Source organism: Emys orbicularis, chromosome 3 (genome assembly GCF_028017835.1).
Source record: "Emys orbicularis isolate rEmyOrb1 chromosome 3, rEmyOrb1.hap1, whole genome shotgun sequence".
NCBI lineage: Eukaryota > Metazoa > Chordata > Testudines > Emydidae > Emys > Emys orbicularis.
Genome location: NC_088685.1, coordinates 149412694 through 149435693, shown reverse-complemented (window position 1 = coordinate 149435693; position 23000 = coordinate 149412694). Strand labels below are relative to the sequence as shown.

The 23000-nt window shown below is 39.3% G+C and overlaps 1 protein-coding gene across 1 annotated transcript in view; it reads right to left on the bottom strand.

Moving 5' to 3' along the window:
* Window positions 1-23000, bottom strand: part of BIRC6 (baculoviral IAP repeat containing 6) — a 332211-nt gene that overhangs the window by 184355 nt on the left and 124856 nt on the right. The window contains exons 38-44 of the mRNA XM_065402120.1: window positions 20210-20343; window positions 18192-18345; window positions 16669-16785; window positions 15842-15996; window positions 14664-14790; window positions 12111-12221; window positions 2369-2502 (exon numbers count right to left, since the gene is read on the bottom strand). Of these exons, the coding sequence (XP_065258192.1) occupies window positions 2369-2502; window positions 12111-12221; window positions 14664-14790; window positions 15842-15996; window positions 16669-16785; window positions 18192-18345; window positions 20210-20343 (932 nt within the window). The remainder of the gene's footprint in view (window positions 1-2368; window positions 2503-12110; window positions 12222-14663; window positions 14791-15841; window positions 15997-16668; window positions 16786-18191; window positions 18346-20209; window positions 20344-23000) is intronic.

The window sequence follows — 23000 nt, the reverse complement described above, 5'->3', positions numbered from 1 at the left end:
GAAGGAACTAAAATATGAAACTGCAGAAATACTAATTGTGGTATGTAACCTTTCGCTTAAATCAGCCTCTGCACCAGATGACGAAGGATAGCTAATGTAACACCTGTTTTTTAAAAAGGCTCCAGAGGCAATCCTGGCAATTACAGGCTGGTAAGCCTAACTTCAGTACCAGCCAAATTGGTTGAAACTACAGTAAAGAAAGGAATTATCAGACACATCAACACGATATGTTGGAGAAGAATCAGTGCAGTTCTTGTAAAGGGAAACCATGACTCGCCAATCTGCTAGAATTCTTTGAAAAGTCAACGAACATGTGGATACGGGTGACCCAGTGGATATAGTATATAGTATACTTGGACTTCAAAAAAAAAAAAAAAAAAAAAAACACCACCACACACCTTTGACAAGGTCCCTCACAAAAGGCTCTTAAACAAAGAAAGCAGGCATAGGATAAGAGGGAAGGTCCATACATGGATCAGTAACTGGTTAAAACATAGGTAAAAGGGTAGGAATAAATGGTCAATTTTCACAGTGGAAAGAGGTAAATACTGAGGTCCCCCAAGGATCTGTACCAGGACCTGTGCTGTTCAATTTATTCATAAATGATCTGGAAACAGGGATAAACAGTGAGGTGGCAAAGTCTGCAGATGATACAAAATTACTCAAGATAGTTAAGTTGAAAGCTGACTGTGAAGCGTTACAAAGGGACCTCACAAAACTCTCACTGGGCAAGCAAATGGCAGATGACATTCAATGTTGATAAGTGCAAAGTAATGCACATTGGAAAACATAATTCCCAACTATACATCTAAAATGATGGGGTCTAAATTATGGAGAGAAACTAAAACAATCCAGATTTCTGCTATGGGAATGTTCTTCAGTAGAGCTACAAATGTGGACTCAGCTCTAGTGGAATGTGCTATTACTCAGCGAGAAGGCTGCACCCCCATATTTTCATAGCAGGTCAAGATGCAACCCCACTTCGCCTTTATGTGAAAACTGGATGGCTCTTCATACCATCTGTAACTGATACAAATAGCCTGTGAGAGACCTGGAATGGTTTAGTCTTGTCCAGATAGAACGCAGAGGCCCTTCGGACATCCAGTGAATGAAGGCTTGATTTTTCTCTGAAGAAATGAGGTTTTGGGTAGAAAACTTGTAGGTGAATCTCCTGATTAATGTTATGCTCCGGGAGACCTTTGGAAGGAAGTGAGGATGGGGATGTAGTAGAACCTTGTCTTTACAGAAGGTGATGGATGCTGCATCAGTCCAGCTCCCCCATTCTCCTTCCTAAGGTGATGGCAATTAGGAACAAAATGTTCAGGGAGAGGTGGAAGAGGGAGCAGGTTGCCATTGGTTTGAAGGTTTTCCATAAGGCATTTAAAACAAGGTTGGGGGGCCAGGTGTCAAAGAGAGAACAAGTTCTAAGAAATCTAATTGCTGTAGGATAGGCAAAGACTGAAGCCTTGGATGGGTGAGTGGAAGGCTGTGATGACAGCCAGACGTACTCTAATAGGTAGTAGACCAGGATCTTGGAAAGCAGGACTTCCAAGGCTTGAGAAGATGGGAAGGACACCAGAATTGGAAGCATTTCCATTTCTGGAGGTAAGTCTTGTGAGTAGTGGACTTTCCACTGGATAAGAAAACTGACTGAAATCTATCTGAAAAGACCAGCTTCATGCCTGAGAGTGATTTAGGAGCCATGCTCTCAGATTCAGGAAGGAGGGATTAGGATGGATGATGGTCCCTGAGTTCTGAATCAATAGGTCCTTTGTGAAAGGCAATCTAAGGGGCATTAACTCCGAGACATGGATGGGGTTTGGGGTTACCACACCTGTCTCAGCCAAACAGGTGCTATGAGCATAGCTCTTGCTCCTTCTCAGCACCGCCTGAAAAGGGTCTTAAGGATTAACAGAATAGATGGAAAAACATAAGAAGGATATTGGGCCTTGGTGTTATCAGGCATCCCCCTGAGAATTGTGGCTTTAGCCTCCCTTGGAGCAGAACAGGCAACATTTCATGTTGTTTGGGGTGGCCAAGAAGTTTACCCTGGCATCCCCTAGGGATATATACTCATGCCTCCCTATATACCCTCATTTAGAGCACTTGGCACTGCTCTGCTCAGACAAGGGCTGGCAGACATGACTTTGCAGTCTCTGATCGAGACTCACAAGCACACATACAGCCTATGGTAGAGCACTCATCGGGACATATACTTGAACAATAATTACACAGAAAAATTATCACAATCATCTAAAACCATACAAGTGATGATGGTGCAAGCCATGGACATAATTTTACCTAGTGTTGTAAAACCTCATTAACTATAATTCTGAGTTACTTCTGTTTTTGTAATTAGCAGCATTACCTGTTGACTGTGTTGATTTGTTCCATGAGGATTAGTGCCTGAAAGAAATTTCACTAAAACATGAATGAGGTTGGGATCTGACACCAACAGTTGGGCAGTACTTTCCTGAGCTCCGATGGCACTGCTTGAACCAGCTAAAAACAAAAACATAAAAACAGAATTTGAACTGCAAGTACTAACAAAATTAATAAAATTTATACTTGGTACACACGATGCTTTATTCATTACTCCATTTTGAATAATGATGTATAAACTACTATAAGTTATTTACCATTCACTGAGGTTCTGAGTATACCATTTTCCCACCACCAAATCTAACAAACCCCCAACTGGGTAGTTCCCTCTGAGATGCGTCCCTGGGTGGCCGCGCACAAGAGAATGAAGGGCCACCCACCTAAATTAGTGGAGCCGCGCAGGTGTGGCTCCACTAATTAGGTGCCTGGACCCTGGAGAAGACACATATATAAGGTGATGTTGTGGCCTTGGGGGGAATAGGGAGTAGATGGGAGGGGACAGTGGGGTGAGAAGAGGAGGTGGGGGGAATTTGGGACATGCAGGGCTGCGGCAACCAGAGAAAGAGGCGACTTTCCCCAGCTCCAGGGCTGCGGGGAGAGACGGCCCTCCTTCCCAGCCCCAGCTGCCCAGGGGCTGCCACGGTGAGGGAGACCCCCTTCCTTTCCAGCCCCAGCTCGGAGGCTGCCACGGTGGGGGAGAGAGGGCACATCCATCGCATTAAAAAGGTAATACTACTGATATTAAAATGTGAGTTGTGTGCTTTTATTTGTAGAACAAACAAAATTTTTTTTTTTTTTTTTTTTTTTTAATATAGCACTTTTATCCAAAGCGCTTTACTATAGTTAGCTAATGGTACAAACAACATTTGGAAAGATCATTAAGTGGTCCACAGAGACCCTCAGCAATTTTCAAGTGGTCCGCGGAAAAAAAAAGTTTGAGAACCACTGATCTAGTCTGCTCTCCTGTATAACACAGGCCATAGAACTTCCCCAAAATAATTCCTAGAGCATAACTTTTAAAAAAACATCCAGTCTTGATTTTAAAATGGTCAGTGATGAAGAATCCACCACAACCCTAGGTAAATTGTTCCAGTGGTTAATCACTCTCACCACTAAAAATGTACACCTTATTTCAAGTGTGAATTTCTCTGGCTTCAACTTCCAGCTACTGGATGTGTTATACCTTTCTCTGCTAGACTGAAGAGCCCTTTATCCACTATTTGTTCCCCATATAGGTACCTATAGACTAATCAAGTCACCTCTTATCTTTTTCTTTGTTAAACTAAATAAATTGAGCTCTTTGAGTCCCTAACTATAAGGCATAGTTTCTCATCTTTTAACCATTCTCGTGGCTCTTCTCTGAATCCCATCCAATTGATCAACAGGCTTCTTGAACTGGGGACACCAGAACTGGACACAGTATTCCGGCAGCAGTTGCACCAGTGTCAAATACAGAGGTAAAATTACTTTTATATTCCTACTCAAGATTCCTCTGTTTATGCATCCAAAAATTGCATTAGCTCTTTTGACCAAATCATCACATTGCGAGCTCATGTTCACCTAATTATCCACCATGACCCCCAAATCTTTTTCAGAGTCACTGCTTCCCAGGATAGAGTCCCTCATCTGGTAAGTATGTCCTACACTCTTTGTTCCTAGATATATATGCTTACATTTAGCTGTATTAAAATGCATAATGTTTATTTGCACCCAGTTTACCAAGCAATACAGACTACTCTGTATCTGTGATTCGTCCTCTTCATCATTTACTATTCCCCACCCAATTTGTGTGTCATCTGCAAACTTATTCAGGGAGGATTTTATGTTTTCTTCCAGATCGTTGATAAAAAACGTTAAATAGCATAGGTCCAAGAACCAATCCATGTGAGACCCCACTGGAAACACACCCTCTTGATGATGATTCCCCGTTTACAACTTCATTGAGATTTATCAGTTAGCCAATTTTTAATCCATTTAATGTGTGCCATGTTAAATTTGTATCATTCTAGTTTTTTAGTCAAAATGTCATGCAGTATCCAGTCAAACGTCTTACAGAAGTCTAAGTATATTACGTCAACACTTACCTTTATCAACCAAGCTTGTAATCTCATTTTAAAAAAAGATATCAAGTTAGTTTAACAGGATAAGGGTTCCATAAACCCATGCTAATTGGCATTAATTACAGTACTCTCTTTTAATTCTTCATTAATCAAGTTCCACATCAGTCACTCCACTCCACTCAATTTCTGAATTTGCCCATAAAATATTCTTAAGATAGAAGCAAGTTTTAGTTTTGTGGAGGCAATATGTTCAGAGAACTCTATTCTAACCTTTGATCTTCCTCAGCCCAGGTCTTTTCTATTGGTTATTAAATGCACTCATTAAGCTCTCAGGCAAGGACTATGTAGTCTATCTGCTCTTTAAAGCAGACTTTTGGCAACTACTATATATACTTCGAGATTTGTCAATAGGAATAAACCCCCCAAGTTTGGGGGTGAGAGAGATATTGAAATACAGGTAAAATCAGAATATATCAGATGATCCAAAATAAGGCTTAATGAATACATAGCAAACTTACTCTCGTGCCTTACATATGATTAAGAAAACTCAACTACAACAGACTTGGGAAAGTGTGGAAGCCCTACTGGAATAGATACATTTACTTACTTTCATCAAACTGTACTGGCCTGAACATCTATTTGGATAGATATAGACTTCATCCCATAGATGAGATGAGGAAAAAAATACTGAGAAAGTTTGCTCTCTTTGTATTTGAGAGTTTCCTTGGCATCTATTTTATCAAGAATAGCTTCTCCTTGGAAAGGATGTAGATGAGCGAAAAAGGAAAACTACTTACCAGTAATTCTGTCTCTCAGAGACTTCCTCTTCATTATACAATAGTTTCCTTACACTAACTAATAAGTCTCCACCCACCAGGAGGCAAAGTACTGTCAATCAAGATCAGTATTAAATCCTGACAACTTCTATCTCAACTGAAAAGCTTTCAAAGCAGTGAAATAAAGTTATAATGTTGGAGAGGCTTGCCATGAAAAGAAATCCCTCTAGGAAAATGGAGGGAAACAGGAGGGAAGGAGAAGAGGAAAACAAAAATATAAGAATTTTCAGTGAGTAGTTTTCCTTTGTCATAAGTTGCCTGTCCACAATCTATTACAGATTTTTCATATTAAGTAGATACAGCAAACACATACTGAAAGAGATTCTTACAGAGGTGCAAAGAGCATATGCTTCACACTGATTTGCCAATATTGTTTTGAGTCCAATTAATTAAGCCAAGACTGATGAAGAAAACTAAACTGGGGCTCAATAAAGGAAAAACAGGCTGAAGCAGCCGTCTCAACCTCAGAGGTAGGCAGCATCAGCCCCATGAAACAGTAAAGAAGGGATGTGCTGTAGTCCACATTTGACTATGCTAAAGGAAGGAAAGCCAGCCTTGCTTTGGTGGGAGACAAATCTGAAACAGCAGGGTAGGTGTGCAAATTGTTGAAGAGGATCAAGCTAAGGAAAAATGGAGTCTCTGAAAACAAACATGGTTTGCCAATCTAGGGCTTACCTTGGCAGCAACCAATACTATCATTCTGAACAAGTTTATGATTTTCTCTAACCACACACACATCCAAAATATTTAATTAAATGAAAAAACACACATTGATATTCTTCATAAACATATTTATACCAAGCATAAAAAAGGCACATATTGTCCAAAAGAAAGTTTAACACTGCAAACAAAAAATACTACAATCTCGGTCTACTAACTAGTTAGACTCATGACACTTGTATCTGCTGCACGACATGATATATCAACACTTTTCTTTTTAGTACATAACCTATTCTGACGTTTCAACTAATCCAATCTGAGTGTGATGAAGACACACTCAACTGATGCTCAGCTGCCTGCACAGCTTTTAGAAGTTCATCTGAATTCAGATGTTTTGTGTTGCATCATTTTATTTCTACGACTTTTCACCATTTAATACAATGAACTGCAACAACCTCCTTCAAATGTAAATTCAGAGTAGAAACCGGTCGTATCCATTTTAAATGCTAGAAGAGGATGAAACAGCTCAGGATTATGTACCCATTACCAAATTTCAGCCTCATTCTGTTCTAGGCTCTATTTATGACCTTTATATTTAAAATCAGTCTTATTAATTAAGTAATGGCAATGCCCCAACTTCAATTTTGTGTGTGGGGGGGGGGGGATGGGTATTTTGTCCTCTTGTGTTTTCCTCACTTTGTTGCTAATTATATCAAGCCAGATGTCCATGGAAAGTGACAGCAGTGTCAGCCAATAACCTCTCAAGTATCTCCAAAAACCTCATTCAATTATTTTTGTAAATTCTGTCCCTCCTTAGATTAAAACATAGCACAACAATATATTCTATAAGTGTCCCCGGTGCAATGTTCAATATATTTATAGTAGTTAGATGCAAACAGACATACAATCTTCCTGAAAAATCCACTGAATGCTATTGGGAAGATGAGGTATTCACCATCTTTTTTCAATAAATGATTGGTCAGATCACATTTGACCACCCATCTCGCAGTAATGTTAGTGGTGATTCTTTTGTTCTTCCTTAATTTTTTTTCTTTTTCACTTGCAACATTTAGTAGTGAAACTGCAAGTTAATTTTTTATGGAGGAGTGTATTCAGGGTACAGTGTTTAAATTGCCCCTTGTGCATTACCTGGAGGTGCAGTTAGCCAAAAAAAACCACCTGCAATTTTTTTAGTAAGTGCATCTTCACCTTTCAATATTTCTGTGACACAAATCACTGCGTAAAAACACTGCTTTTTTGGGAGGGGGCGGGGGGGGGGGCGGCAAGGCACCTCCCTTGTCTGGCCAGACTTAGCACTTCCCCGCTCTGGCGATAGCAGGCCTGGGGTAAATCAGCCCCTCTGGGCAGGGTTTGCCTTCCCCCTTCTGTGCTACTTTGGACATATTTTCAGGGTAGGCCTCAGGGTCGGCCTAAGGGGTGATCCTCCACCAAACAAAAAGAAACAGTCTCAAACACAAAAACAAAGGGGGGATACCTTTTTCCTTCCTCCTCACTGGGGCAGGTTGTGGTCCTGTTTGCCCTGGGGTGCCAGTCCTTCCCCTAACAGACACTCAGGTTTGGCTGTTTCCCCTATGGAAAAGAGCACAGCCTCTCAACCCTCGAGAAGCTTATATCCCTGCTGCCACTAGCCTGGCAGCAGGTTATCTTTCCCCCTTTCTCTCACCAAAGGAGCCCTTTTTAAAGGTCTCAGGCAGCCCTTAATTGGATTCTGGTGTCCCTAATTGACCTGAGGTAACTCTTTCTCAGCTCATAGGGAAGAGGGCCTGTAACATTCTAAGGCTCAAGGCTTACAGAGGCCAAACATGTTAATTGGAGGGCAGTGCTGAACAACCACCACCTGTATATTGAAATTCCCAGCAGTGCTCTGCCTGAAAGGAGCAAAGACAATTCTGCAGTCCTTCTTGAGTTTGCTGAAGAACAGCTTCAAGTTGATCATGTCTTCATTTGCTTCCACAAGAACAGATGACAGAGCTGCATTGCTCCGTACTTTTAGCTTTTTGGGCTTTGAGATTGTGAGACCAGATGCTTGCTTCATGGCCTATATGTTTGAGAGAGACTCTTCAGAAGCAGCACTCTCTTGCAGTCGTCTGGCCTGACTTTGTCACAGGGGGGGGGGGGGGGGGGTTGTTGAAGACTAAGATACAGCTCCTGAAGGAAGCTGATATAGTGCTTCTGGAAAACCTGAAACAGTGACTTAAGTTATCATTGAGGCTACATTTTGAGGCTAATAGCATAAAGTCTCACTTTTAAGATCAAATTTTATGTACTGCTCTTTTAGTTCAATAGACGGCTTTATTCAAGGAAACATTTTAACTTGGAGAATCCAAAGAAACTGTTTTTCTGCATTTTGAGATGAACAAGAATCCTTTCTATCTTGCTATTTAACAACTCCTAATATTCACATTTTGTTTTAGGAAAATTATGTGTTTTTCATTTTGTCAGTCCTCTTCATTTCCTACCACTTCCTTCATCTTTTGTCATACTGAGACAGATAAATTAATACAATGCTGTCTGGTAATCGCTAAACAGTCATTTGCAGTATTGATAAGCAACTTTCCCAGTTATTAATCAGAATGTGAATCAAACATCTAATCAATTCAATAATGAAAGTTAATGGTGCAAATATCTGTAAGGTGCATGTGCAGCCCAAAAGACACTGATCTTGTACGCAAGGTCACATGTGCACAGAGTGGGAGCCACATGGACAAATACTCAAAGAAGAAAGTTTTCCTGTTGGTTGTTTTGAGGATTCTCTCCTGTCTACCTAGAAGCACTATAAGCTGGTTTTGTTATCTTTACAGCAAAGGATCTGTACTTGCTGCCTTTCTTCTCCTCTCATGGATATACATTTCCCCTCACCCCTTTTCCCCCCCCCTCTCATATAGGGTCTTGAAGGGCAAGTCTTCTGCAGTGTTCTGGACCTCCCTGCGAAACCTGGAAGAATGAGCCATGATTCCTGGCGCATCATGATAGCAGTTGCCATTGACCTTGATCCAATGTCAGCTGCATCAACTGCAGACTCTAATGCAGTTCTGACCACCAGCTTGCCTTCGCTGATAAAGGCCTGAAATTAAACCCTGTTCTGTTGAGATAATTAGTCCCTAGAAATGTTGAATAATTTAGATCATACTTAGCCAACACAGCTTGATGGCTCAATATAAAAAATTGGAGGCTAGTAGATGTAAACACCTTCCTCCCCAGCAGGTCCAGATGTTTGGCCTCCTTATCAGTGGTGACTGTTGGGTATTGCTGCCTACATCTTACTGTGGCAGCCTAAACAACCAGGGAGTTTGGAGGGAAGTGGAAAAATAAAAACTCTGCTTTCTTTGCCAGGACAAAGTCACATTTCTCAGATCTCTTGGGGGTAGGAGGTTGCACATTGCCAGTGTATGCCATTTGACTCATGCCTCTTCCAGCATGGCTTCGTTCACCAGAAGTCCTATCTGGCTGAATCCTGTGGGTTGCAGGATGTCCAAGAACTTATGCTGTGTATCCTGGACTTCATCTAAGGAGAGCTGGAGTTCTTCCGCCACCCTTCATAGCAGCTCTTGGAATTGCCTGTGGCTTAACTCTCAGTGGAATACAAACAGGGACCAAAATGCAAAGAAGAAAGTGACTTTCCACACACTAATTGAAATGCTGTGTAACAGAACACAGAATCTTTCCTCCAGTCTGTGAGAACTGATTCAAAGAAACTGACAAGCTCAGAGGTTGTTCAATAACATCTAAGAATGAAACAAAGTCCCCGTGTTTGAGCAACAAGACCATTTGCACTCTCCATCTTGCATCAGTGTCAAACCTTAGATCATTTCTCCCTCTCTAAATGCACTCAAAACTGTGCTCAGAGCCAAGGCTAATTTCCTCATTGCAATTACAAAACAAATCAAAAGGTGATCCAAAAAAAGGGATAATCTCATGTTATTTCTCAAAGTTTAAATCTTAAGATTTGACATGACAAGCTCATATAGCCCTATAAATTTCCAGAGTAAATTTCTAAAACAATAGATAGAGTGTTTACAAAAGTTAACATAAAAAGGATTGTGTTCCCCTAACAAGGTTTGAAATTTGTTTGTCTGATGCCCTGGATGGACTTGTGTACAGGCAAGACCTGGCCTCTTGCCTTCAGACAGAAAACAGGTACTAGCTCTCCAAACTCAGATTATGAATGTTTATCATGAAAAGACACTCAAGCTCTCCATCTGAAAAGAAAGACAGTTTGTTGTGGGTAGAAGAAAAAAACAAGTAAAAAGAATTTCTTCTCTTCCTATTCCATAAAGATGAAAAATTGAGACACTAGAAGGCTGCAGGGTAATCTTTGCTATCAAGTAAGGCCTATTCTGTGGACTGCTTCTCACAAATTGCTCCAGATGGAGCACCATGAACAAAAAAATATCCCTCCATAGCCAGAGAAGTTAGGGTACACTAACATAATTTTGGTCAAAAAGCAGGGAGGAAAGAGTAAAAGCCAAAAAACAAAAGAAAAAGAAAAGAACTAGAAGTGGAAGCTAGTACTGTTTCAATCTGCTCAGAGTGAAAAATAGTGTAAGAACTCCATAGCAGCTTGGTGTAGTGGATTTGGCACAGGACTGATTTGGCACCTTGGGTTATAGTCTCAAGACAGCCATTTACTCACTAGGTACCCTTGGGAAAGTTACTTGGCCTCTTAGTTTCTCCAGCTGTAAAATGGTAACAACAACATTTACCTACCTCAAAGAAAGAGAACCTGGTGTAAGACAGTATGGCAGGAGACCCTGAGGAAAGCTGAGAAAGCAATGGATGGATTGTATCAGAGAAGAAGGTAAGCAGGTGGACCTTAATATTGCCTCAAAGAGAGGAAAATGGCAGATCCTTGAACAATTACTCAACACGAGATGAAGGGATAAGAGGAAGAAGATAGCTTACATACCTCAAAGGGATGTTGTGTGGGCTCACAGGTTAATTAAAAGTTTGTAAAGAACTTTGAAAATATCAAGCGTTTTAGAAGAGATTTATTAGTGTGACATTTAGACAGGATAGCAATGGATGTCCTAGAAATGCTTAATTATAGTTTCTTAAATCAGCACTAACACTTTCAACAAGGGACTGACAACAAATTTATTGGAATTTCCTGTCGGCGTTTGCTGTTAAGTGATGTCACCTGATATTCAGAATGACCTAAGGGATTAATAGTCAAAAAACGGTTACAGAAATATTTATATCTTAAAGGGTTATTTTTAGCAACTAGATTTAACTGCATGTGTGCTGGTGAAGTATAACTTTGTGAACTAACTTACATTCCACTCGCCAACATCTGAATAAAACTACATTTTCGTTCAAACCCTACTTCATTGTAAAAATTTAGAAGAGCATACAAGGGTGTCTATTCTCAGGAAAAAAAGGTAAGTCAGAAATGTTAACCAAAAAGCCAGTAAGCAGTTAACAAAAACAAAGGATTTACAGCAAAGGTTAAAGATTGATAGAAATGTAAGAACAATTAAACTTCCTTAAAGTGCTTGTCATGCCACTGTAGTGAGGTATTATAGATATATACTATGTTGGGGAAAAACATCTAGCTACGTTACCTTGCATGTTTTCTTTTCTCTTTTTTTCCTATTTTTTATTGACAGCCCAAGAGAGTGAAAGTCAAGCTGACTTTTCCCTTCCATCACCAGTTATAAAAATGTTGCCATCATTAAGAACCTACTGTTTACAAGGGGAGTGAACAATATAAATGATTTAGTATGCTGTTCTGATGATGTACAAGAAGGAACAGAATTCAGCTCCCTCTCTTTGTGATAATACTGCATAGTTAACAGGAATAAAAAATGCAGCAAAAACTTGTGTCACTGAAGATAGCAGGTAAGACTGAAAGGAGCAGATATGCTCAGTAAGAATATCCTATTTTAAACAGAGGTTTGTTAGATGAATTACACTTGAAATCGTCTATTTTTTCCACACATGACATCACCCATAGTATGGATTTATAGTAAGTCACTACAAAACCTGGGTAAGATTCAGACACCATGCAGGTGAATGGCACGAAAATTCACTACCTATCCCCTGGAAAGAAAAAAAACCCTGCATTTATTAAGAACCTTTTTATTTTACTTTATTTCATTTGTAATTTAGTTTTCAAGCATCATAACAAAAACAACACTCAGAGAAAACTTACAATTAAGCTGCATGTTCGTCATAAGAGTTAGGCTATGAAGCACAAGGCACCATGTCCGGAGTAAGGTATTAGGATACCAGGCCAGGACTGTCAGAAAGCTAGTTACTGATGCTGTAAAGAAGAACACACTTTATTTTTTCAAAATACTGAGCCCTTAACAAAAGGTAATAATCAGGAATTTATATTAGGACTGAAAGTTCATTACATTTCTTTTGCTGCTAATCCTGTGCATTTAAAAGAGACTGTACATGAATTAACACAAGTAGAATTTTTCACAATGTCTATGTAAAATCCTGCCATCTTATAAACAAAGGCAGCACATGGAAAAAATATGAATTTTTTGTTTTCAAGGAATACATTATAGCATTCTATGGCTAACAGATTAAAGTATGCAACTTCATTAATGTAGGCTTTAATGTTTTGAACTTTGCTGAAGAATACTGTAGTTTTTTTAAATAAAGGCTAACCACAATTATCTACAGGAGAAAATTTGAGGTATGCCTTCATACCAGGCTGCCACTAAGATAGATCCCCAAAGTCTCCCAAATTACAGAATGGAATAAATGAGACAGTGACTGATTTGTTTCAGTGCTTCATGTGCTAGCAAGGTTAAGACTTTTCTACGACCAGGCCGTTTTTCCTGTGTGGATCAAAATCCACTCCTCAGGGTACGCTGTGGGGTTGTCATTTCAGCAGCAAAATCCCCAATAACATGTTCACTGGAGATTTCAGGGCACGTGACAGGATTCACTAGTGAAACCTGGCAGGAAGCAGTACAGGCTGGATGAAGTATGCTTTGCTTATTTCTAGGGCTGTCGATTAATCGCAGTTACCTCACATGATTAACTCAAAAAAATTAATCGTGATTAATCGCAGTTAAACAATAGAAATGTATTAAACATTTTTGGACGTTTTTCTACATTTTCAAATATATTGATTTCGGTTACAACACAGAATACAAACTGTACAGTGCTCACTTTATATTATTTTTGATTACAAATATTTGCACTGTAAAAATGAAAAACAAAAGAAATAGTATTTTTAATTCACCTCATACAAGTACTGTAGAGCAATCTCTATCATGAAAGTGCAACTTACAAATGTAGAGTTTTTTGTTAAATAACTGCACTCAAAAACAAAAAAAAATGTAAAACTTTAGAGCCTACAAGTCCAATCAGTACTACTTCTTGTTCAGCCAATTGCTAAGAGAAACCAAGTTTGTTTACATTTTCGGGAGATAATGCTGCCCACTTCTTAATTACAATGTCACCTGAAAGTGAGAACAGGCGTTTGCATGGCACTGTTGTAGCTGGAGTCGCAAGATATTTACGTGCCAGATGTGCTAAGGATTCATATGTCCCCTCATGCTTCAACCACCATTCCAGAGGACATGCTTCCACGCTGAATACGCTCGTTAAAAAAAAAAATGTGTTACTTAAATTTGTGACTGAACTACTTGGGGGAGAACTGTATGTCTGCTACTGTTTTACCCGCATTCTGCCATATATTTCATATTATAGCAGTCTCAGATGATGATCCAGCACGTTTGTTTTAAGAACACTTTCACAAAACACAAAGGTACCAATGTGAGATTTCTAAAGATAGCTACAGCGCTCGACCCAAAATTTAAGAATCTGAAGTGCCGTCCAAAATCTGAGAGGGACGAGGTGTGGATCGTGCTTTCAGAAGTCTTAAAAGAGCAACACTCTGATGCAGAAACTCCAGAACCCAAACCACCAAAAGAGAAAATCAACCTTCTGCTGATCGCATCTGACTCAGATAATGAAAATAAACATGCGTCAGTCCGCACTGCTTTGGATCGTTATTGAACAGAACCCATCATCAGCATGGACGCATGTTTTTAACAGTGCAAATACTTGTAATAAAAAATAAAAATAAAATGAGCACTGTACACTTTGTATTCTGTGTTGTAATTGAAATCAATATATTTGAAAATGTAGAAAACATCCAAAAATATTTAAATGGTATTTTTATTAACAGCACGATTAATCGTGATTAATTTTTTTAAATCACTTGACAGCCCTATTTATTTCTTGAAACAGCAGAAAAAAGTCCCATCTCCACCTTCTTTGGACTAACCAGTTCAAAGAGCTTATTTTCTTCCAGCCTGTAATGGGAGTGGGTGGGGCAGAGGAAGGTGCCACAGAAGCATTTACTAGAGAAAGATATCAGATATATCTCCTGCTTCTGGCAGGCAGAGCATTCCAAATAAAGTCCTCGCAGAACAAGTAGTAGTGATAGAACAGCAACATATTAACTATTGAAATTTAATAATACTAATTCTGAGCAGTATCCTGTGATGGTTTCTTCCGCCCTTCCAGAAAGACCAAACTGGTAGAATGCTCTCAGATAAATTTTTTGAATGCTATTCATAGGTTATGTTAAGGAAAACAAAGTCAGAGGATTCTCTGGAAAGAAATGTAGAGAGTTTTACCATTGACTTCAATGGGAGCGTTAAGCCAACGCTAGCCACTTGTGTAAACAGCTAGAGTATGATTTTCACATCTATTATCCCATTCTAGAATATTTTACCTTGGTTCAAAGAAATTACAGGTATCCGATTAGCATTATAAAGGAAAACGTCAGCGCCATTATCTTTACTCCCAGAGGAGCTGGAATTCAGGCTTAATGTGAGCCATAACTGTAGAAGCGATTCAAGCTGAAAATAATTAAAATAATATATAAATAGCTGATATAAAGTAACAAATCAGCAAAACCAGAAATGTACTTCTACACCTTGAAGTGTGAAAAACAAACTATTTTGATTTTTAAAATGTCAATTATCTTATTTACATTCTCTGCTATCACTGCTCTGGTGACAAGCATAACCAAGCACAATCCTCTTCAGAAGAGCTTTGAAACGTCAAACAGATGTACAGCAATTTCAAGTAAAATTAAACTTCACTTAACATAGTATACGAATACTTTTACTATAGTCTGGCAATGGCTTTTTATTTCTACATTTTAAACACAGTTAAGAATTATCTGTGCTCCAGGTTTCTCTTAGAAAAGAATGGTTTACATATTGCCTGAAAATCTCAGTATTTAAGATATCTCAGCAGAAGTTCAGCATATAACTTCTGGAATGCCTCATGTGCAAAGCCAGTGACTTTCCTTACTCACGAGCAATGATGGGACTATATTATTCAAAATCTGCTAGTGCAATAGACTTTCGATTAAATATTTAAACTGATGTGGGGAGTCAAACAAATGTGCTCAGTAACTACAAGTGTGCATACAAACTGAAAGGTAGGCCCCCAACTATCCATGTTCATACTGTTCAATTTGCATGTGTGCGCGCACATGCAAGGGCAAAACATGTAAATGGGCCTCTACTTTTCCACAGTGTGGCCCTTACATAATCAGGACCATTAAATGTTAAGTAATTTTAACTTTTAGTGACATTCATTACTAGTTGAGGTACCCAATGTCCTTCAGTGAAAGATCCAATACTGTTTTTAATTACAGAAGTGTTAAAAAAAATAAAAAAAGTTATGTTCTGTAGACAAGTGTTTAGGATACCTAGTAATTTATTTTATCTCTATTTGCACATGAGAACTTAAAAAGTCATCTACTTAACTAAACAGGTCTTTTCCCATTCTATTTTCAATAGTTAAAAACTATGAATATGGGGAAATGTAACACTCTTCTCTCAATATTAGCATTAAGTACTGTATTAGCCAAAGTTCTGAAAGTTCATAATTCCATACCTGAACATGATGGACTTGTAGCATGGAAAAGAGTTTGTTGAAGCACACACTCAGCATAGGTATGGAGGACAACTGTATGATCAGCTGGTTGGTCTGGTTAGCAGCATGTAATCCTCTTAGTAATGAATCATCTGTTCCACTAGGAGACTGAGTTACTAAAAAATTAAATCAAGTTTTTTCATAAATTCTTTTGTAGGAAAAGTTATACTAGGCAAAAAATATTTGTATTTACTTATCCAGTACTGATTTTTTTCATGTTATATTCAGATCTTTGATACAGTGTTTAAGTCACCATACTACTGGTTACAGAAACCTGAAAGGGTGTGCCTGAGTGACAGGTATAAAGCTCTTTACATTCACTATTTGGGGCATGACCCCACTGAAATGGACTTTCAAAGCTGTTGGCCAGCAGAAGCTCTATGGTTCTGCTGTGCACTACAGTCAAACAGACTATTGGGAATTCCCTTTTAAGCATTTCACGCAGTCCCATTCCAAGTGGGAGTATGCCCCTTTGTTCAATCAATCACAGCCAACAATCAAGCTCTTGAAAACAAATTTAAGGACTTCACTAAACATGTCTTTATTCAACTAGAGTCTCCAAATGAAACCCATTCCTCTTCTTTATAGTGTTTCCCTTACAACAGTAGAAAATAATGGTATATATTTCACAACTTTGTAAAATGACTCATACACTTATTTTTTAGTATCACCACTTGAATTTACAAATTATTTGAGAGAATCTTGAAGTTAACCTTAACAAGCAAACAAGTTTTAAGTGAAATTCATGGTCAGTAAGTGAAGAGAAAGATTTAGCAATGTATAGTTACATGTAGGTGACGTGTTTGTTAATGCTTGCAAAATGGAATCAGCCTCTAGAGTAGACATCATTTTCAGCATCAGCTCTGCTTGCTGTTCCAGTCCAACTTCTAGACGGGCATCCAAAGCTATAGAAAGCAGCATACAAGGTAACATTTGAGTATCAAATAAACATGTGGATTATAATGTATTTAAATATCGAACAAAAAGACACTGCTTGATCTACTGAGAGATCAACATAGCTACATATCCAACATTAGCAACTGCCAAAACATAATTCTCATTTTTGATTATAATTGGTGAATAGGGTTCACTGCTCTTTATGATGGAAGCGAGTGTTAGAAATGTATACTCAGAACAGCAATATCAAAAATTTTGTAGTAATCTGTAAATATATGCTCTCAGGTAGTGATTAACAACAGAACACTAAAGTGCAATATAGTATAGTTTCTCTCTCTCTCTCAAAAAAAGTATACTTCACTTCTCACTTGGCTGCCCCTTCCACAATTACTCATGTACTGAGCGTGTGCAAGCGCCATTTTTTAGTGGGTCAGAATTCTGGAATGAGAACCAGTTTCCAAAATAACACGTGAGAGGTACTTCTTACAGAAGGCTCTTTTCCCTGCAACACTGTCCACTTCCTATCTCTGGTTCAGTAAAGCAGCTTTGAAAAAATTATGCCTTTTTTTTTTTTTTAAATGTAGCAGGCTGAAAAAAAAAAAAAAAAAAACCAACAACAACTTCAGAACAGCTAGAGCATTTTTGTTCAAACCGCCAAGACAAATGCATCATTCTTTTGAGTAGAGGCTAACCATGGAAAATGTCAACACAGTAGGTGAAAGTTTTAGAAAGTCAAAAGTGACTGAAAATGAATTAGAAATTGGAAGTTTTTATGTTCTTAATTACAGCATGCACTTTCTTTTTCTAATACACGAATTCCATCTATAATGTAAAATTTGTATAATCTTTTCTAGTTTACTACATGAACCTCTGGTTTGCCAGTAAAAGAAACTTTATTTATACTCCTGTGAATCTTGAAATTCTGGTGTACGAACTCTCAAACTATGTATCTCAAAGTTAAATCACTTAGGGTACGTCTACACCCAGCCGCTAGTTCGGGGGCTGGGAATCGAAGTTCTGGGTTCGACTTATCGCGTCTTGTCTGGACGCGATAAGTCGAACCAGGAAGTGATCGCCGTCGACTGCGGTACTCCAGCTAGACGAGAGGAGTACCGCGGCGTCGACGGGGGAACCGCAGCGTCGACGGGGGAGCCTGCCTGCCGCGTGTGGACCGAGGTAAGTTCGAACTAAGGTACTTCGAACTTCAGCTACGTTATTCACGTAGCTGAAGTTGCGTACCTTAGTTCGAATTGGGGGGTAAGTGTAGACCAAGCCTTAATGATTTCACAAGCAGAAGGCACATGCCCACTTCAGCATTCCAGTAGCCATTAATTACTATTCAGCAAAGCAAATACTTTAGAAAAATATCTAAAGATTCCACAATAGAATTGAAATAAACCTACTGCTTGCTTACCTTGAGAGACTGACACACTCACAGTCTGTGATCCATTCTTCTCTGTGGATACTTGCGGTTTTGCAACAGGAATTCCAACACCTCCGATATAAGGGTTGTAGTTGTAAGTGCCATAGTCAGCACCCCAGTAATCATACCATGTGCTGCTTATAGGCTTTACCAAATGAGAGAATAAAATGTAAATTATTCATCTTTCAACTGTACAAATGGAAACCATCTGAGATTCTCTCTTAAATATATTTCTGATACTGGATCAGTACAGAGGAAGTGTAAATAATATATTTTATCCAGCATAAACTGGACAGCTACATTAAGATTCAAGCAAAAGTTTTCAAAAATTCGTAATCCAATGAGAGCTACTGGGTGCTTAACTTGTTTGACGATCAGGCCACTTATTTCAGTGCCTAAACAAAGATTCAAAAACCTAGCTTTAGGCACCTCTCTTTCAGAACCTTGGCATCAACTTTTACTTTTAAGTAATAAATTCCATCTTGCACATATCTATTATACTATGCCTTCATTGTCAAATTTACAGTCGACTCAAGTAGATTGCACAAGAGACTCTGAAATATGATTTCTTAAAAAATACAGTGCAACACATCAACATTAATTTGTACAACAGTATTGCTTCAAGGCTTCAGTGTAAAAGGCACTGTACAAAATAGACAAAAACCACCTCTGCCCCCAAAGAGCTTCCTATCTAATTTAAGACCATTAGCAATGGTGTGTAGAATAAGCAAAAGGAAGGAGGATTAGGAAATAAAATAAAAGCATGTATTAACGTAGCGGAGGGGTGTGTGTGTGTGTGGGTGGGTGTGGTGGTTTTTTTTTTTAAATCAGAAACAGATAAATATCAGAAGTCCCTATTGATCATCTACCCAGGTTTCCAGCTGGCAATTTATTGTAGTTGCATAGTAGAAGTGGGTCTTGAGAATGGATATGAACAGGGTAATGGTTTTGTGGACTAGTTCAGGGAAAGCATCCTACTCAGGCAGTCTGGAAGAAAGTGTGATGGTGCCTGTGGAAGCAGCACAGAAATAAGTGATAGAGGTTGGCATTGTTAGCAGAAGAAAGGGCAGGGGGGCAACAATTACATGAAAGAGCAGGTAAGTTAGGGGCTAGGTGGCATCGAGCAATCAGGAGAACTAGTGGAGGGACATACAAGGGAACGGGTGGGAGACTGTAATATGGGCTAAGTGATTTCCAGGAAGATGATTTAGGTGAAGAATTCAAATGAACTTGAAGGGCTGAGGTGAGCGCTGGAAAGACCAGAAAGCAGAAGTTGAGCCACAAGATGAGAGCCTGGATGAAAGTTTCAGTGGTATGGACTGAGAGGAAAGTGAGCTTGGAAATGTTATGGAAGAAAAAGCAGCAATATGTAACTGTTTATTACAACTATATTTAAAATACACTGATTTTATACTCTAGGTAAAAAAAAAAAAACTTAGTGCATCAAGTGTAAATGTGTTTAGCTTCCCACACTGTTATTCTGAAATAAGGTGTAGTGTTTAACACTTTTCCCCCTTTAGCAGCCAAATAGATTGACACAGCAACTGGTTCATTTAATACTCTAAGTAGGCAAGTGAGGAATTCTAAGTAGTGCTAATGCATTTTACAGTAGTGTGATTACATCAAATATATAGCCTAACTTTTCATGCCAATGAGGGATAAGGTTACAAATGAATTGCAAGAAACAATCAGGAGTAAGTTTTGTTTTTTAATACTACAATCTAGAATGTGTGGGGAGATTAATTACTATCCTTCTATTGTCTTTACGACTTGTTGCAACATAGATAATCGTGGAATATTTTGCTTTTATAACCTTAAATTATGACTATACTCAGTGTTTACACTCCTGCCTGTCAAAGCGTGTCTCTTAACTTCAAAATATTGTTCTTTATAGTATACAGCTAAAGCAGGTCTAATGACATGAAATATCACTAGACAAACACCAGAAAGGTAAGAGATGATATTGTTTCACAGGTAGAAGTTATTATGAAAACTCACGTGGGCCATACCTTGAAGACTTTGGCTGCTAGGGGATCTTTCTCCAAATCAATATCTAAAGGATCAATATCAACTTCCATCAGGTCTTGTAGTAATTCTAGGTCAATGTCCTTATCTTTTTCCAAAGATGATAGAGGTGGAGCACCTTTGGATGATTAAAACTGCTTTAATATTGTCAAGTAACAGAGCACAAACTGTAAAACTGGGCTAAAACATGCTTACTGGCCAATTATAGGGCTGTGTATATTTAAAATATTTTGCAATAGCAAAGACTGTTGAATGAGATAACAGTTTGCTTTGTTTTCAACACTGTAATTAGTAACAATTCATCTTTTTTGAAAACCCTATAAATCAAACAGCAATTCTACCCATGTGAGTGCTTCACGTGAATTCAGTATCTCATTACCCCAAAACAAAAAAACCAAAAAAACCCCACCACTTTACCAACCTTTTAGTTGAAAAACACAAAATACTACCATTAGGATAGAGTAATTTTTTCACCCAGAAGTTTTTTTTTAAAGTTCAAAATTCAATAATTATTGGGAAGATAGATACGTGGAGCAAGACATAGTAAGCACAGAACATTAACCTGCAACAAATATTTCTAAAACACCTGAATGTAGAATTCATTTCCAGGGCCAGCTCCAGGGTTTTTGCCGCCCCAAGCAGCAAAAAAAAGTAAAATAAAATAAAAGCCGCGATCGCCGCCGCTTCAGTCTTCGGCAGCAATTCGGCAGCTGGTCCTTCGCTCCGAGAGGGAGTGAGGGACCCGCTGTCGAATTGCCGCCGAAGAGCCGGACGTGACGCCCCTCTCCATTGGCCACCCCAAGCACCTGCTTGCTGGGCTGGTGCCTGGAGCCGGCCCTGTTCATTTCTATTCCAGACATAGGTAATTCCCACAGTCATGAGCCAAATTACAAAGGAAAAACATTGTTGCAAACACTCTTTTTGCTTGTTTATGATGTGCCAAGAAGACCACAAAATAAATTAATTTCATATACACTAAAGGCTGCATCTCTCTTTTTAAAATAAAAATAAAAATTCGAGTTCTGGTACAATCTGGAAGACTTATTAATCACCAGTGTGTGTCTGTGAGGGGTGGAGGGAGATATTGTCATAATGCACTGTTGAACAACTGACATTTCATATTTGAGAAACAAAAAGGTGTCAGAAAGAAGCTTCCAAGTCTTCCTGCATCCTAAATGCCAAAAAGTGGCACTAACCCTTTTTTTTTCCCCCTCCTCTCTGCCATTCACCTTTCAAACCACCTCAATTCAGCTGGAGGCCCAAAATCTAGGTTTGGATAAATTATGTGCAATAAAAAATTAGTTTCACAATACCTATTTAATTTGTTCTTATTAGTGCAACATTCTGAAATTTTAGTTGAATAGAGAAATACGTAGTTGAAGTTCTCTTCATAAAAGATTTTTCACTGCAGTATTTTTAGAAGAGTAATACAGTATTGAGTTTACACAGGAGTATTAATTCTCTAAAGAGAAATTAAACCTTTTCAAGAAGAGGTGCATGAAGCGGCTTGAAAGTCAGGCTTAGCCAAATTTTTAGCTCATCTTATAAAGGCCATTATGTGCTTTCGGCAGTGCTATATTTTACTCCAATGGATATTATTGGTCTCCGCGTTTCATGGAAACCTTTAGATTTGCTGTGTTCCTATTATTTCCAAGAGTCTAGAAAGAGTAAAATGTGATACCAAACTAAAGTAATGTTCTACCTCAACATCTGTACAGTCAGAGTGTAGAGCTGCCAGAGGAAGCAGCTTCTAGAACAGGGGTGGGCAAACTTTTTGGCCTGAGGGCCACATTGGGGAATAAAAATTGTATGGCGGGCCATGAATGCTCACAAAATTGGGGTTGGGGTGCAGAAAGGGGTGCAGGTTCCAGATGGGGGTTGCAGGCTCTGGGGTGGAGCTGGGGATGAGGAGTTTGGGGTGTAGGAGGGTGCTCTGGGCTGGGACCGAGGAGTTTGGAGGGGGATCAGGGCTGGGACGGGGGTGCGGAAAGGGGTGAAGATTCTGGCTGGGGTGCGGGCTCTGGGGTGGAGCTGGGGATGAGAGGCTTGGGGTGCAGGAGGGTGCTCTGTGCTGGGATTGAGGGGTTTGGAGAGCAGGAATGGGATCAGGGCTGGGGCAGGTGGTTGGGGCGTGGGGAGAGGCTCAGGGGTGCAGGCTCCGAGCGGCGCTTAACTCAAGCGGCTCAGAAGCAGTGGCATGTCCCTTCTCCAGTTCCTAGGTGTGGAGCAGCCCACGACCCTCAGAGCGGGCCATGCTGCGGCTTCCTGGAGCCGCGTGGTGCGGGCCGGCTTAAAATGGCTCGCGGGCCGGATCTGACCCGTGGGCCATAGTTTGCCCACCCCTGTTCTAGAAGCTGGTTAGACTGCTGTTTTGTTCTATTGCTCTCTAAGTTCCTAGTGTATTTAGTAAAAATTAACCATTTTGTTAATGAATTCCTCGCAGGAACAGATTATTCTTCAAAATACCTTTACAGGCCTACTTACAATTAAACAGACAGCCAATAAAGAGCGTAGACATTTAGCATGTTGAATTTCTAGTTTATCAGCTCACTATCAATGAACCACACTCCTGAATCCACATATATAATGTTTCTTCACGGAGTTCACTTGAAAAGCAGTCGCGAAAGTTGAATGTGAGCCGTCAGTGTGTCAACAATTGCAGTTGAAAATACTGAGTGGCCAAGTTGAAATATTATGCTTAAGAATTAGTAAGCGCTAAAGCTTACGGATATCTCTTGCTAACTTCAACCTATGGGACCCTGATATATGACAACT